General features: G+C 52.4%; 1 protein-coding gene across 2 annotated transcripts; it reads right to left on the bottom strand.

Moving 5' to 3' along the window:
- Nucleotides 1-3,162: 3,162 nt before the first annotated feature.
- NHLH1 (nescient helix-loop-helix 1) lies at nt 3,163-12,798 on the bottom strand. 2 transcript variants are annotated; one of them, XM_073323212.2, is made up of 3 exons: nt 12,565-12,798; nt 9,735-9,864; nt 3,163-7,756 (listed from the first exon to the last, which is right to left on the bottom strand). In XM_073323212.2, the coding sequence occupies exon 3, from the start codon at nt 7,255-7,257 to the stop codon at nt 6,847-6,849; it is 411 nt and encodes a 136-aa protein (XP_073179313.1). In that variant the 5' UTR covers nt 7,258-7,756; nt 9,735-9,864; nt 12,565-12,798; the 3' UTR covers nt 3,163-6,846. The 2 variants fall into 2 exon arrangements, with proteins under 2 accessions (XP_073179313.1, XP_073179314.1); XM_073323213.2 differs by lacking the exon at nt 9,735-9,864.
- Between the last annotated feature and the right edge of the window lie 3,904 nt (nt 12,799-16,702).

The following is a 16,702-nucleotide window of genomic DNA, read 5'->3' as shown; positions in this document are numbered from 1 at the left end:
TCTCATTAGACCCCACTCCCCTCCTAGACCTGATGACAGAACCCAGGAGTCCTGATGCCAAGCCCCCAGCTCTAACTATTAGGCCTCACTCTCCTCCCCCCCAAACCAGGAACGGAACCCAGGAGTCCTGATGCCAAGCGCCCCAGCTCTAACTATTAGGCCTCACTCTCGTCCCCCCAAACCAGGAACGGAACCCAGGAGTCCTGATGCCAAGCGCCCCAACTCTAACGATTAGGCCTCACTCTCCTCCCCCCCCAAACCAGGAATGGAACCCAGGAGTCCTGATGCCAAGCCCCCAGCTCTAACTATTAGGCCTCACTCTCCTCCCCCCCAAACCAGGAACGGAACCCAGGAGTCCTGATGCCAAGCCTTATACTCTAACCATAGACCCCTGCGTGGGCTGGAGCTGATGCTGATGAGGGATATGGCCGCACTTGCCCCGAGGGTACATCTACCCTGCCGCGGGCAGTGAGCCTCTGAGCCCGGGCGGCGGCAGGGCTCGTGTGAGTGCACTGAGAAGAGCTCTGTGGACACTGCGGCACTGCCAGAAGCTTGGGCTAGTCACTGAGTTCAAGCCCACCTTACCCCCCGCCTCCCTGACCCTCCGCTGATGCTGCCATAGCCCCTTGGTTATTTTTCACATGCTAGCACAAGCCCCCCTAACCCAAAGCTGTGCCCCTGAGCTGGGAGACAGACGCTGAGAGGCTGCACACAACCCAGATCTGCTAGCTGCCTTTTTTTCCCTTTCCCTTCATTAATGCATGGCCAAGCTTGGCCTGTGTCCAATCTCTGCCCCGGGGACCTGGCTGTAACCCTTGGGCAATCGCAGGCTTATGGAGGTATAGGGGAGGTCTTGCCAGGACAGAGCCGTCACCGTCTCTCTGTGTTTCCCTCCCCCCACCAAGCTTTTTATTTCCCCTTTAATGTATCCCGCGGAGCCGAGGCCAATCGATTACGTAAAGAAATTTGGAGCAAGTCAACGAACAGCTGCAACTTGTCCCGCGGGGACCCGTCCGTCAGAGGACAGGGACGAAGGGCGAGGAGCAGCACGCTCTCTTCCCCGCTTTCACCAGAGGGGCCCAGAGGGACGGAGGTGGGCGTTTGTGACCCTGGAGCCCCTCGGTACTAGCTGGCAGAGGCCCACCCCATTGTAACGCCTCTCAGGCCTGACACACTCATCACCCCCAACACACTGCTGCCATAACAGGTACCTAAAAAGTGTCATGTAAGGTGTCATATGCAAACTGGTGATGCGCTGGTCCCAAAAACCACTGCATGACGTGTGTGCGGGTTGTGTACCAAGAGATATAGATGTCTGCTGCAGATGTGTTCTTAAGGGTGTATTTGAGGCAGTGCATAAGCCCAGCCTGCCCTAGACAAAGGAATGTGTATTTACCTGCTTGACTGCCTTGATTACAGGCAGAGAACAATGAAAGTACATTTATATATAAGGTAAACAAAGCCATCAAGCTAACAAGCGAAGACGATCACAACCGGGGGTGGAATCTGCACTGCAGGAAGATTTCCTGGCTCTTGAGGCAGAGACGATGGACTCTGGGTAATACAAGGGGAGCAAAAAGGCATTTTCATGATAATCACTTAGGGGACAGAGGGGACAGCACCCTCTGAGTCGGGGAAAGTTGTATCCCCGAGTCTGGAAGGTTTTATGGGGCAGTTGCATGTGATTTGGGGGATCACTTTGGCTCAGATTCCCCCTCCCCCGTTGCTTCCATTCCTGCAGCTGTCACGGTGCCCCAGACTGGGAGGGGATCTTTCTTTGCTGCTGAGCAGCTCTGGGGTACGGAAGGACTGATCCACAGGGCTCTCAGTCGCTTTGCTCAACATGCCCTTCCTCTTCCTCTTCTGCCTCCTGCTTCCCAAAGTAGCTGGTCCCTGCTCTGAGCGTGCAGTGTGGAGCCTCCAAGGGGAAGCACCGGGGCTGGGGGCGGTGTTGGCGATATAAGGGGTCGTGGAGGGGCCACTACATGCCTCATCTCACTCCCCTGGAGGGGCGGGTTCCCCCTTCCCTCTCCCACTGGTTGGACCTTTCCTTGTGTCTGTTCCAACGAATTCTTTTAAAGCCTTGAGCTCACTGGGGTTGTTCGGGTTCAAAGGCCCCCGGGAGATTCTAGAGCTGCTGCAGTGCCGGGCAGGGGTGGGAGTCAGACGTGGAGGGAGACGGGGGTGCCGGGTTTTTTGAGTGTGTCTGTCCCTGCCCTGCCCTCCCCACTCCCAGTTCAGGGTCTCCCTGACGCTCCTGAGCTGTCCCAGTTTCTGAACCGTGGGGAAGGAAGAGCATGTGGGGCAGAGGGTGAGAATGGGCTGGCCCCATGACCCGTCTAGCCCGCTCCCACCGGTGCTTCAGGGCCTGGTGCTGATACGCCCTCCCTTCCCCTTTGTCTCCCACTTTGGGGGAGGTGATTTTGTCGTATAGGAACATAGGTTTGCTGCACCCAATCAGACCATCGGTCCAGCAGCACACCCACCCATGGGACTCAACACAGGACAGAGGAAGGCTGGTCCAGTTGTTAGGATGCTAGCCTTGGTCTTCGGAGACCTGGCTCCAGTTCCCGGCTCTGCTGCGGACTCCCTGTGTAACCCTGGGCCAATCACTTAGCTTCTTTCTCGGTGCCTCGGTTTCCCCATCTGTACAATGCCCAGATGCTACAGTGATGGGGGGAGGGGCAGAGAAGTACCATAAACAGGTGATGCTTCAGAGGGAGACAAAATTCCCACAATTACGGTAGAAATAGGCCTGCAACAGAACCCCAGAAACCCTCTGTGAGCCCTCCAGTTCCGATCCAGGTTCAAGGTGTGGGCCCATCTCGACTCATGATGCACCTGGACCCTGTGTGAGCCGGCGTCTTGCCACGTTGGATCAGCGCCCTCTGCCAGTTGTGTGTAGCAGGAGGAAAATCCATGCCCCCTGCTGTGATCATTTCATGTGAATCTCGGAGCATGAGATTCGATTACCTGCCAGTCTTAACAGGCGTAGCTGCAACCGGCCATTACTGCTCGCAAAATGACCCAGCTGCAAAAGGAAAGAGAAGACGGCGATACTAAGAAAGAAAGAAAGAAAGAAAGAAAGAAAGAAAGAAAGAAAGAAAGAAAGAAAGAAAGAAAGAGGGAAGAGTCTTTTTTCCAAAGCCGAGATCTCTCTTTTTCTGTGGCACAGTTTAATTCCATTCCCCATCTCTCCGACTTTCTTAGGCAATAATAAATAATAAATCATCACACATTCTAAACAGCCAAGACACACACACACACACAAGGGCATGTTATTTACAAAGGATTATTTTCCCCTCCACAGTTGTTTTTCACTTCTTTTTTTTTTTTAAAAGTGCACAAACCCACAAATAAATAGCAACATTTATCAATAAATTAATTCAATAAATAGCCTTGTGGCACAGAGACGTGACTGATGAGTGAAGGAGGTGGCGGGTCAGCCCTGCTCTCCCCGTCCATCCGCTTCCCCTGCTGAACTGCGTGTGGATGGGAAATCCGTCCCTGTCTTCACTGTTCATAATGCCCTGCCATCCAGGGATCTCAAAGCACATGGCGGACGTTCGCTGACGAGTTTGCATGAGGCCGAGGTAGGTAGCATTCTCCCTGTTTATACAAAGCGGGAAACTGAGGCAGAGAGGAGGGAAGTGGCTCACCCCAGTGAATCAGCGGCAGAGCTGGGAACAGAGCCCAAAAGACCTGATTAGAACAGTGTGTTGGGAAAAAAACCCTCTTTTCATCAGTTTTGTCCACTGAATTTCATCTGAACCCTCAAATGGAACTGGAAAGGTTCAGCTATAGTGACTGTGGTGAAATGCCTAGAGAGACAGATAGACATAAGATCATAGACAGATAGACACAGAGCGGGAGGGTGGATATGTAGATAAAAAGATATGTATTGTGATAGATGGATAGAGATGGGTGTGTCTGAGGATAGACAGACAGATAGATTAGATGGAGGAGTATGGAGATAGATGATAGATAGACAGATCGATAGATAGATGGGTGTGTATGGAGACAGATAGATGTGTATGGCGATTGACGATAAATAGATGTTCTGTCCCTGTAGACCCGTAGCCACAGGAATGATCCCACTGAAGCCAATATATCGGTGGATTTTTGCAGGCTCAGACCCATAAAGTTCATGCTTGTTTACTCGTCAGCGCCAGCTCTTTTCGATTGGCGGCAGGCCCCGGGTTTTGTTTACAGTTCGCTCATGCAGCGATCGGATTGGTCAAACACCATTTCTCTTTGCTTCTAACGTCTACCAATCAGATTCTCTTTCTCCGACAATAACCGAGGCTTGGCTTTGCCATTGGAAAGGGGGGACGGATTTGCTCAGCTGGGCGGCTGGGGTTGGGTCCTAGGGAAGTGCAGGGCACCGCCTGACCCCCAGGGCTGGGGCCAGGACTCCCAGGAGGGGACTAGAGAGAGATCCTGCTCTGTGCAACAGCTTCAGTGGGGGGCTGGAATCCCCCACTGACTGCGGATGCCTTCACTTGGCCTGCTTCTCTGCTCCTGATTTACAACAGGGAGCATGAGAAGACAAGCAGCCCCATAGGTCAACGGCTTGGGTTGAGCTCGTCACAGCTGCCTGTGGGGTTTGGTCACCCAGTTCCCATTCATTTAGCCCCGTGGTTGTCATTTGCACCAGTGCAAACTGGGAGCACAGATCCCTCTAAGGTGGAGCTGCCCCAGCGCAAACCCATCGCAGATCATAGTTTACACTAGGGAGGCCCTGGATAAACTGCACTGGTGAAAACTGTGCTCTGTTGGGGTAAATTGTGTCTCACGAAGGGGTTAAAACTAGTGACTGGAATCCCAGTGGAGGCGAGGCCTGACACCTGCTTTGAAAGGGGGTTAATGACAACACAAGGTGCATGACAAACGAGAGTCAGAGTCGAGGCCTGAAGCCCTAAGAGAGGTGTGAATTAACTACTCCCATTCACTGCAACAGGATGTTCACTCTGGAGGCTAATGATGGCAATGTAGAGGTCAGCCTTACTTATTCACTGTGCACTGATCATTACAGCAGACAAATCCAGTTGTCTGAGATTGTTGGTGTAGTTTGGAATTGTATCTGGAGCTTGAGTAGAGAGTCACCACATTTTCCCCAGTTTGACCCCTCTTACTAGGGGCATCTATTTTGGGAAACATGAAACAGCCTTAGGGACCAGAGCCTGCTGCCATCAAACACTCACTGGGCTTGATTGCCTGTTGTCCACCTTGTCCAGTCACTTATACCCGTGCAAAGCAGGTGCAAAACACTCCTGAGTCAGGATGGGCACCGTTCACACTCACTTTGCACCAGTATAAACAACAGCAGGACGATGGAGATTGGAGCCTATTAACTGCAATGGGAGCAAACTCTGACCTTTGGGATGCTGAAGTGGGAACTGTATTGGGAGATTGAGATCCGGTCTTTGTGGTAGTTGGAGAAGGGATGGGGTCATGACAGAGGACAAGGTTTATGCCTTCCATTTTTGCCGCATGTTTGGTATTTCTTTTCAGGGCAGGAAAAGCCGGGAGTCCTGCGGCTGTGCAAGGAATGCCAGAGCTCACAGGGGGTCAAGCTCCCTTCCTTGTCTGCCTAGATCTGGGGGGTGCCGGGGGCGTCAGCTCAGGTGGCGTGGCAGCCCCTCGAGACAGGGCCTTTTGGGAGCCCAGTATATGGTGCCAGCTGGGAGAAACGCAGCCAACAGAAAAAAGGCCTGAAATGTTCCTGCTGTTGGCACTTCACCAATCCAGGCCATGCCTCAGGTAGAAGAAAGAGCAGAGAGACACATGGGCTAGATCCCAGGGCTGTTGGTGCTGCTGTGGCTTGGATGTCCAGCTCGGGGTTCCAGTAAGAGATGGAGCAGACAGATGGATGGAGGGGTGGACAGACATGGGCTCGGAGCCTCAAGATGTCCCGGATGTGATTCAGGTAGCAGCTAGACAGATAGATGGATGTAGGCTTGGTGGCTCAGATGACCAATAGGAGATGTAGCAGAAACATTGACAGATACGTAGGCTCGGTGGCTCAGACTCCAGCAAGTAGTCAGGTAGGATATATGGTAAATGCATGGACAGACAGACAGAGATGGGCTTGGTGGCTCACACGTCTGACAGGATATGGAGAGAAATACGGACAGACAGATGGACAATCATTGGCTCAGACATCCAGCACGTGGTTCAGGTAGGAGATGCAGCAGACAGATGGACGTAGGCTCAGTGGCTCAGACGTCCAGCATGTGGTTCAGGTAGATGTAGCAGACAGATGGATGTGGGCTTGGTGGCTCAGACGTCCAGCAAGTGGTTCAGGTAGGAGATGTAGCAGAAAGATGGACAGATGAATGTGGGCTCTGTGGCTCAGACATCTAGCACGTGGGTCAGGTGGGAGATGTAGCAGAGAGACGGGGGCTCAGCGGCTCTGATGTCCAGCACGTGGGTCAGGTGGGAGATGTAGCAGACAGACGGACAGAGAGACGGGGGCTCAGTGGCTCTGATATCCAGCACGTGGGTCAGGTCGGAGATGTAGCAGACAGACGGACAGAGGGACAGGGGCTCAGCGGCTCTGATGTCCAGCATGTGGGTCAGGTGGGAGATGTAGCAGACAGACAGACAGAGGGACGGGGGCTCGGCGGCTCAGACGTCCAGCACGCAGGTCAGGTCGGAGATGTAGCAGACAGACGGACAGAGGGACGGGGGCTCAGCGGCTCAGACGTCCAGCATGTGGGTCAGGTCGGAGATGTAGCAGACAGACGGACAGAGGGACGGGGGCTCGGCGGCTCAGACGTCCAGCACGCAGGTCAGGTCGGAGATGTAGCAGACAGACGGACAGACGGACGTGGGCTCGGTGGCTCAGACGTCCAGCACGTGGTTCAGGTAGGAAATGTAGCAGATGGCCAGCCTGAGGATCTCAATCTTGGAGAGCTTCTTGTCAGGGGGCAGGGTGGGCAGCAGCTTGCGCAGCTCAGCGAAGGCCATGTTGAAAGCCTCGACGCGGATGCGCTCCCGCGTGGCGTGGGCTGTCCGATACTTAGCCGTGGCACGCCGCCGCCGCCGCCGCTCCTCTCGGCTCAGGTGCTGCAGGTCCTTTTTCAGAGCCTCGCCCGGCTCAGCTAGCCGGGACTGGGCACACAAGCCGATGCCGCCGGCCTCCTCCACTCCGGCCCCACGGCCACCGCCCCCACCACAGTCGCTAAAGACTGACTCTGTCTCTGAGTGAGACGGGGGCACGTCGATTTCCGTCTGGTCTGAATTGAGCATCATCTTTTCAAAGGATGGATGGATAGATAGACAGATGGGTGTGTATCGGGATAGATAGATAGAGGGGGTGTCTGGAGATAGATAGATAGATAGATAGATAGATAGATAGATAGATAGATAGATAGATAGAGGGGATGTCTGGAGATAGATAGATAGATAGATAGATAGATAGATAGATAGATAGATAGATAGATAGATAGATTTCCAAAATAAAATTGCTCTGCTTCTAATATTTTGTTCTCTGGTTCACATGATCATCATCAAAAAAAAAAAAAACCTTCCAAGGAAATTTCAAAGCTGATTCCTCTCTCCAGGGAATTAGTCACACGACCAACAATCTTCCAAATAAATAATTTAAATAAATTTCCAATAAATATATAAATTAAATAAATAAATCTCTCCTCTATGTGCGCGAGTCGATTGCAGGGCCTGTCTTCGGCACGCTGTGCAACGTGGTTTTCCTTCTTCAGATGTTAGTCTCTACAAATGCTTCCAAAGTGCTCTGGAAAACAGAAACAAAGGAGTTCTCACTAACTTTCTGCTCCCACTTAACAAAGAGAAAGAAAGCAAGCAAGAAAGAAAGTAAGTTTAATTCTTCTGTCCCTTTAGGACCAGCAAACAGTTCCAGTCACAAGCCAGCAAAGCATTCTTTCCCAGTGCAGAAAACGGACACAGCTCAACCCAGCAATGGCTGCCAGCAATGTGGGTGGGGGGCAGGGACTCAGGGGCTGCAGCAGCCCGTGGCTGCAGGGAAAGGCCCAGAGGGGGAGCCTGTGGAGAGGCTGTGGGACTAGATGGAAGCCGTTTCTCCTGGCTCTCTGGAGAGATGACAGGTGGTGGATTGGAGCGAGCGGGGAAAAGACAGACTGCGGGGGTGGGGGGGGGCTTATTGTATATTAAATGAGCCCGTATGTCATGGATTCTGGCACCCCAGACATATGGAACCCAACACAGCTGCTTTGCTTGACGTGTCCAAATGGAAGTTGGCTCCCTGCTCCCCCCGGGACTCTGCATGCAGGCCAGGAACACTGGCTCTCTGTCTCCCCCCCCTCCGCTGCCTTCACAGCCGTGCTCTGCAGAGCCCCGGTCGCACACAGATGCTTCCAAAGCAGGGACTGTGGGTCTGGGGAAAGGGCAGGCCGGGCCTGACCCACCCCCTCCCAACCAGGCTGAGACAGAACCGGGCAAGGGGCAGAGCCGGAGGGGAAAGGGAAACAAAGTTTGGAGTGAGTGGAATGAAGAGGGGTTAGAAAGAAAGAGCTAGAGAGAGCTGTCACTGCTAGCGGAAACTGTACACTGGATAGACAGATAGATAGATAGAGGGGGTGTCTGGGGATAGATAGATAGATAGATAGATAGATAGATAGATAGATAGATAGATAGATAGATAGATAGATAGATGTGTATAAAATATTATTCTTGTATAACATCTTTTGCACATGGCAAGATGCTTTCAAATTCTAACAAGCCATATGATTATAAGAAACTGAAACGAATGGGTGAATAAACAGAATGGATAAACAGAGGCAATGAAATGAAAGAAATATTCTGAGTCAGACTTTAAAAGACTGACATGTACAGACACAGCCTCATGAATGTGTAGAAATGCACCCGGAGAAAGACATTTGCAAACACACACAGGGAAACTCACAGGTATATACACAGAAATTTGTACACACAAAAATACACTCCGAAAATCACACACAGAGAAATTAACCCACACAAAACCCACAACATATGTACACAGTAATTCACCTACACGCTCACACACACACACACAGCATCACGCACATGAGAAACACAGACGCAATAATTCATCCAAACAGGCATGTGCACACAACACACACACAAATTCATATACACAAAACCACACACATATACACACACAGTAATTCGCCCACACACGTGTGCACACACAGAGAGAGAAATACATATACAGAGCCAAACTCACACAAATGTACACAGAGACGCACACAGAGACACACACACTTACACTGCAATCTGGGGAACACCTGTCAAATATGTTACCTAGAAATCTTGTACCAAATAAAATAAAAATCCAGAAAGCAAATTATTTCATTCATCCTGCACATTTTAATTAAAAACAAATTAAAAGTTATTCTAGCGAAGGTCGAGGGTTCGGGGAGCAAAGATGGAACCATTTTCGGGTGGAACTGCTTTCGGGCACTGCTTGTAGCTGGATCCAATGCCCCCTTCTCCCTCAAAGCTCTGAGCTTTGCACCCTGAAGTGTGTGTGATGGGGGAGGAGCTGGGGGACCCTGATCTGGGAGGAAGGGGAAACAGGGAGCACACAGAACCCCTGCAATGGTGGGAGATTGGGGAGCGTTGCTGGGACTCTCTAGAATAGAGGGGGCCAGGAGAAGGACACCCAGAGAGCTTGTGGGGTCGGGCTGGAGAGAAGCAGGGATCCCCTGGGTTGTGCAATGAGCTACAAACTGTGCAATCCACTCGTAACTTACCCTCCTTATGGCAAGGCCCAGAAGCTTCCGTTCAGGTGTCAATCAAGAAGGCCCCAATCCAGCTGAGCGCGTCGGCATGTGTTTAAATTCTGTGTGTGTCTGTCCCATCACCAGTGTGCGCTGTGCCTGTCTAATTCAACACCCAAAAAACCCCTCTCAATTTGACTTCTCCAAAGTTAAGTGAGTATCCATTCTGTTTTCTCTTCCATTTCCCTACCTCCCCTTCTCTCTCTCTCCGCTGCTCTCCCATTCCTGTTTTCTCAAGGATGTTCCCACAGAACTAGCATCCCCGATCTCCCACTTCTAAGCCCGAGAGGGGAGACCAGAACCCCTCCCTCCCCACTTGGCCTTGGAAGCAGTGTGTTGGGAGAGTGAGTAATAGCTAGGGAAGGGCTGTGTGCAGCAGGGGCAGCCGGGAGCTGCTTTTCCTTCCCGAGCGCTTGGGCACACATGGAGCGAGACATGGTCCCTGCCCCAAAGAGTTCACATTCCTGGCTCACAATTGCTGTCCATGGAGAGCTGCAGCATCACCAAGCCACGGGAGCAGGTAGGGTTCCCCGGATGGCTGTGCTTACATCCCTGGACAGCAGTACCGAGCTTAGAGGGAGCTGGTGCTTCACTCTTCTGCCTCGGGCAAGGGCTGTGTTCCTTGCAGCCAGGTCTCTGCAGCCCCTGAGAGCAGCTGCCTGGCTTTGGTGGACTCATGCTGGATTGGCGCCCGTAACACTTGTCTGTCAAACCTACGTCCCTTTCTAACCATGCCCCGCGCTCCCCGGGACCGTGGACTTTGATGCCCTGGGACTGCCCCACCGCTCGCTTAGGCCAGTTGGACACCAGCATCAGTGTGCTGAAGACAGCGGGCGGGATTGTCTGTCGCCCTGTGCCTCGCACCCTGTGCAAAGCAGGGGGGCCCAGCGCTTGCTCTGAGCTGGTGTGAGTGACTGCACAAGGTGCACGGTGATGGTGAAGTGAGGCTGCAGTGAAGCCTGGCTCTGTTGCTCCTGCACAGGGGTGAATGGGTGAGGACACAAATATGGGGGGTTCATTTGCTGTGGGGCAAGTGGGGCTTTTGCCCCCTCCCCAGACTGTCCATAGGTCTAGATGCTCCACTGTTCTACCCCCCCGATGTTGCAGGATATAATATAACCACATACAACGTTCCATACGCTGACACACCTCCCTCCCCTTCCACAATTTAATGGTTTGACGACGTCCCTGACGCAGGCCTTGCTTTAAACACCCAGCCCCAGCCCCAAACCCAGGGGAGGCGATTAATGAAAAAGGAGTGGCCAATAGGATCTGGGGTGGGGGCAGGGTACGCCACCTCCACCTCCCTGACCCCACCCCAGAATAATCACCAGCCACATTTCCAGGAGCGCTGGCCCTGTCCTCACTTGCCAACCCTCTGCATGGAACCCGCGAGATGGGAATCAAGTTGACCGGGCCAGGTTCTGAGTGAGTGTAAATTGCCATAGCGCCATCCAAGTCAGTGGAATTACACCCAATTACACCAGCCAAGGGTCTGGCCCTTTGTTATTATAGTGAGATGACTAGCAAGACAGGCCTCTGGGTGTGAACGCCAGGCAGGGACAATGATTTATACCCCTGGGGCTCAACGCAGGAGCCTTAATCAAGTCCTGACTCACGGGACTCCCAGGATTGCTCGCATGAGTACAGGTTGCAGAATTGGGTCTAAACAGCTTCCTTTCCCTACTGCCTGCTTGTCTGAGCTACTCCATCCTGCAAGCCCCTGATGCTTTACGCCGGTGACTTTCCCTCTTGGGAGATTTTCACTTCTCTCTGCAATAAACGCAAACTGAGTGTTCCGGTCGATTTAGCTGCTGCAAAAGCCTGGGTTGAGAACCCCTCGCCCTGGGAAGTGGGGCAGGAGCCAGCTGTCACATTCAATGACCATTAAAATCTAAAACAAAATTCTGACCAAAGAACCTTTTTTCCCCTTTCCAGAATCTCCCTGCGTGGCCCTTTCCCTGCCTCCGAGTGCAGTGTCACCGAATGCAGCCCGTGACTGCTTGTGACAGGCACCACGACCCTGGACAGCCAAAGCTGTGTATCTGGACTCAGGACCCCCTCCCCCCGCCAGCCTAGGAGTATGGGGTGTTTGGATCTAAGGTTTCTTTTGTAGAGCCCTCACAACACCCAAAAAACCCCTCTCGACTTCTCCAAAGTTAAGTGAGTGTGTGTGTGCCAAAGGTTATATCAAAGGGCTAACAGAGGGTGGGTGGGGAAATTCTCTGTCTTGAATATTGTCCTTCTAAATTTATATGGAATGATCTATCTATCCCCCATACACCCATCTATCTATCTATCTATCTATCTATCTATCTATCTATCTATCTATCTATCTATCTATCTATCTATCCCCAGACACCCCTTCTATCTATCTATCTATCTATCTATCTATCTATCTATCTATCTATCTATCTATCTATCTATCTATCTATCTATCTATCTATCCCCAGACACCCCTTCTATCTATCTATCTATCTATCTATCTATCTATCTATCTATCTATCTATCTATCTATCTATCTATCTATCTATCTATCCCCAGACACCCCTTCTATCTATCTATCTATCTATCTATCTATCTATCTATCTATCTATCTATCTATCTATCTATCTATCTATCCCCAGACACCCCTTCTATCTATCTATCTATCTATCTATCTATCTATCTATCTATCTATCTATCTATCTATCTATCTATCACCATAGTATGTCACCACCTGGTACCTCAGCAATGAATCTGATCGCAATCTATCAGTGTATCTCTAATGCCCACCTCACCCCGTCTCAAGCAATTGCCTTACCCCTAACCGGACGACATCCTCAATCTCTGAAGTTCCTCTGGCTTTTCTCTGCTTGCAGGACGAAGCCCGAATAATCCCAGCCCTGAGGATCTGGTTGGCTCGTTCGTTCATTGACGGGGAAGAAAGTTTCCCCTCTGCGTGCTCAGACTCCTGCACTGATGGATGGGCCCGGGGAGGGGAGTGATCCTGTCATTGGGGCCCAGACATGCGGAGGTGCAAACGGGCTGCTACACATTTATATGGACATACCTTGAAGCATGCGGCCCATACACTATATATACACACACCCAAGCTAGCATGCTGCCTCCCACCCCAGGCTTCCTATTGGCCACTCCAGTGCTCCCCCTCATAAATATTAAAAGAAGCAGAGGGGATCCCATTGGCTGGGAGGGAAGTTAAAGCCCCCCTGGGAGGGGAGGTGGGGTTGGATGTGGTCCTGCAGGGAAGAAGGAGGTAGTGGGGTGGGGAGGGAGAAGGAGACATCTGTTCACCATGCATATTTCATAAAGGAGAAATAGAGAGACTGGGGTGGGGGGAGTGTGACAGGGGGAGAGGGAGAGAGAAACAAACAGAGACCTCTCCTCTGCATGGGGGTGGGCCAGAGGGGACAGTGCTTGGAACAGAAACTGAACGGATAATGCTGCGTTCACAGAGACTGGCCACCCGGCAGAACCTGGCCTGAGGATTCACTCCGACAGACAGTCGGTGTGAAGTACTGAGCGGGCCTTTGTGCATATGTGTGCGTGTACGTTTACGCGTGTGTGTTTGTGCATATGCTTGTGTGTGTGTGCCTGAGTTGGTGTGTGCGCATGTGAGTTTGTACGTTGTGTTTTTTTGTGCGAGGGTGTGCGGGTGTGTAAGGCAGGCAAGCACAGGATGTTGATGTGCCTCACACACAACTCAAGGCTCCCATTAGCATCAGTGGAGGATTGATTTTAAAGCACGTGTATAGATTTTGAAAGTTTGATGGGGTAAGAAAGCCAGCCAGCCAGCCAGCCAGCCGTTCCTAACATACAAATATCCATACGACATGTTCACAAGTGCTTTAACAACACACTAGAATCTTTTGGGTGGTTAGATTAAGCCGCGTCCTCCCTGCCAGGCGGCCTGTCCTCTCCTCTTTCAGATCCCCCCTTTAAAATCTCATTTTAAATCCTTCCTACTTTGCTCTCAATACCAATAGTCTCTCCACAAACTCCCTTCCCTGGACTATCTACCTAACTAGCCCTGTATCATCTATCTAATCTATCTATCTATCTAGCCCCATACACACCCATCATCCATCTATCTATCTTGCAGCTCCCCAGTTTGCTGACTGGGAACATCCCTCCTTTCCCAGTCCCATCTCTTATTCCCCCTTCTTCCCCATTAGTGTCTGGGGTTTCCTTTCTACCCCCGCCCTCCTTTCCAGTCCCCACTCAGTGCACCCCAGGGGCTGGTTTCTCCTTGCTGCGGTGTCAGGAGGTGCCCAGGTGATGGGCACACACACCTGGGCAAGCTCCAGTCCGGGGCCCCGTCTTAGCAGATGGTCTCGGGGTTTGCAGGGAGAGGAGGGGAGGGCAGGGGAGGGATCAGGTGGTGGCGAGGAGCTTGCATCACCATTGCTATGGCACTGATTAAAAAACAATATCTGCCTAATGAGCTCGTGGCAACAGCACCTTGAAATTAACCCTCACATAGATACATGTGTGCACATCACCCCCCACCCATGCCCAGCTCTCTCTCTTTCACACACTCATGCGCTTACACAAACACATCGCCCCCTGTAACCATCACATACACACAAACATCACACCCATAAACATCACAGAGCTGTAGCTCACGAAAGCTCATGCTCAAATAAATTGGTTAGTTTCTAAGGTGCCACAAGTCCTCCTGTTCTTTTTGTAAATATCACAGACGCTCAACACCACCACACACTACACGCATGACACACCCAGTGCTTAAGTTGTGCCAGGGCTTGCCAGGGCTGAGCCCGGCACCTCTAGGCTCGGCAGTTCATAGCCCTGGCACCTCTGGGATTGCTGCATCTGTTATGAATGTAAAAAAATTGTTTGAGCCCGGCACCTCTTTTCTTACAAATTAAGCCCTGTCATCACCCCCGCAGGTCCATCACACACACACACAAACACTCTTCTCATGACCCACACCCACACCACATGCCCATCACACCCACACACACTCTCTGCCTGCTGCTGCCCGCACTCCCCTCTCCCCATGACTGATGGGCCACATACATATTTATTTATTTCTCTCTCTGCACTCCCTGCCCCTCCTGTTTGTGTCTCTCTTCCACCCCCAGGGGCCAGCGCCTCTCTCCCTGCCAGGATGCCAGCCGGGCCCTACCTATCTCTGCAGCTGATGGTGGGATGGTCTCTGGGCATCTTGCCCAGGCCCTGGGAGGAGGGGACGCAGGCAGCTAGCCTGGGATCTCACGCCTGCTCTGTTCTCGGCTTCCTGATAGCCCCAGGTCAGTGTCAGGGTCTCTCTACTTTGTGTTCTCTTTGGTGACTGCTTCCTCCAGGCCTTAGACAAACGTCCTGTGTAGCCGAGACCCAGTGGCCCGCCCCGAATTCTCACCGCCCAGAGCAAGGCACCCTGGGCTACCTAGCCACCCTGGGCTACCTACCCACACTGCACTGCGTTGCCACCCATGCAACGTCGCATCTCACCGTCGCACCTCAAAAGATACAAAGCCAGCTGCCTCAGAGGAGACCCTCCTAAGTTCTCAGGCAGCCTTTTGCTTACTTTGCCTCACTGTAAATCTCAACCATTATTGATGGAAATATTTTTCCGCCGGTTCGGGCGCGCGGGGCGAAATCGACGTTCACTGACAATTCCCCGATCAAAATCGGAGCCTTCCACGCCTGTTTCTACACCACTCTGCCCCAGGGCAGTGCAGATCACAGCTCCCATGGGCCGCCGGCTTGTTCAGTGCCATGGTTCTGGTACCAGTGAGCTGGGTGAGTTTGGTGCTGGGGTTTGTCACGGGGCAGTAGGCCCCTGTGAGTAGAACCGGGCCCATCCCGTCTGGAGCAGAACCGGTGAATCCAATTCCGCCACTTAAAGGGGCTGGGCTACACTTTGGCCTGTAGGCTGCTAGTGGCCAGGGAGGGGGAATTGATTGGGACAGGCTGTTCCTGCGGGGTGTGAGGTGGGAAGCCCCAGTGGTGGGTCCCCCTGGAGCAAGCGGCCAGCTGCCCAGGGCCATAGCCTAGAGAACTGGTCAGAACTGGGAAGCGGCCAGACGCCCTTCAGGGCCCGGAGATGAAACCAGAACGTTAGGACTGGGTTAAAAGATTGTGTTGCTGTTTGTTGACTTGCTTCTTTATGAAAATAAAGCTCCTTGCGAGAGATGGGGTGTGGCCGTGTGTATTTTGGAGCTGGGGAGAAGCTCCATGACGGGGTTTAAGCAGTGGCCTGGGACTCCGGAGAGCTGTGTTCAGGCCTTAGCTCTGCCCCAGACTGACTCCCTGTGTGACCATGAGCAAGCCACTTGCTCTTTCTGTGGCTAAGTTTCCCCGTCGGTCGATAAGATCCCTTCCTACGTTTGCCCTGCCTTTAGATTGTAAGCGCTTCAGGGTACAGACTGTTTCTCCAGCTGCGCCATGTCTGTCACAAGGGGGGCAGGGCCGGTAGGCGCTACTCTACTACAATGAGCAATCGTTTTCCAAGCTTAGGAGACCCTCTAGATAAAGTCCGTGGTTCAAGAGGAACTTGGCTTAGAGTGTCAGGGCTGAGTGCTACAAACCCACCAGCCTGCGAGGAAGGGGTTTCCACAGGATCAGGCCCTAGCTCTGACAGGGGGAATGAGACGGGGTCACTAAGGGGCACAGGGAAGGCGTTAGGTGTCTGAAGTAGAAGCTTGGGGCTTGTTTCTAGGATGGGTAAGGACTGGAGTCAGCTCCCAAGGGAGGCCGTGGGTCTCCCCGGCACTGGAGGTTTTTAAGAACAGGTAGGACAGACTCTGGACCAGGGCCTGCCTTTAGGCGGATGACCTCTCGAGGGCCCTTTCTGCCCGACATTGCTGGGATTGCACGGAACAGCTGCGCTGGGTCCAGCTCGTGAGGAACAGTTTAGGCTCCCCCGTGCAATGTGTGCTCATGCCAGATTCGAAATGAAGAACAACCGGGAAAGG

This window comes from Lepidochelys kempii, chromosome 24 (genome assembly GCF_965140285.1).
Source record: "Lepidochelys kempii isolate rLepKem1 chromosome 24, rLepKem1.hap1, whole genome shotgun sequence".
NCBI classification, from domain to species: Eukaryota; Metazoa; Chordata; order Testudines; family Cheloniidae; genus Lepidochelys; species Lepidochelys kempii.
Note: the sequence above shows the minus strand (reverse complement) of the source record. Positions and strands in the feature narration are given on the sequence as shown.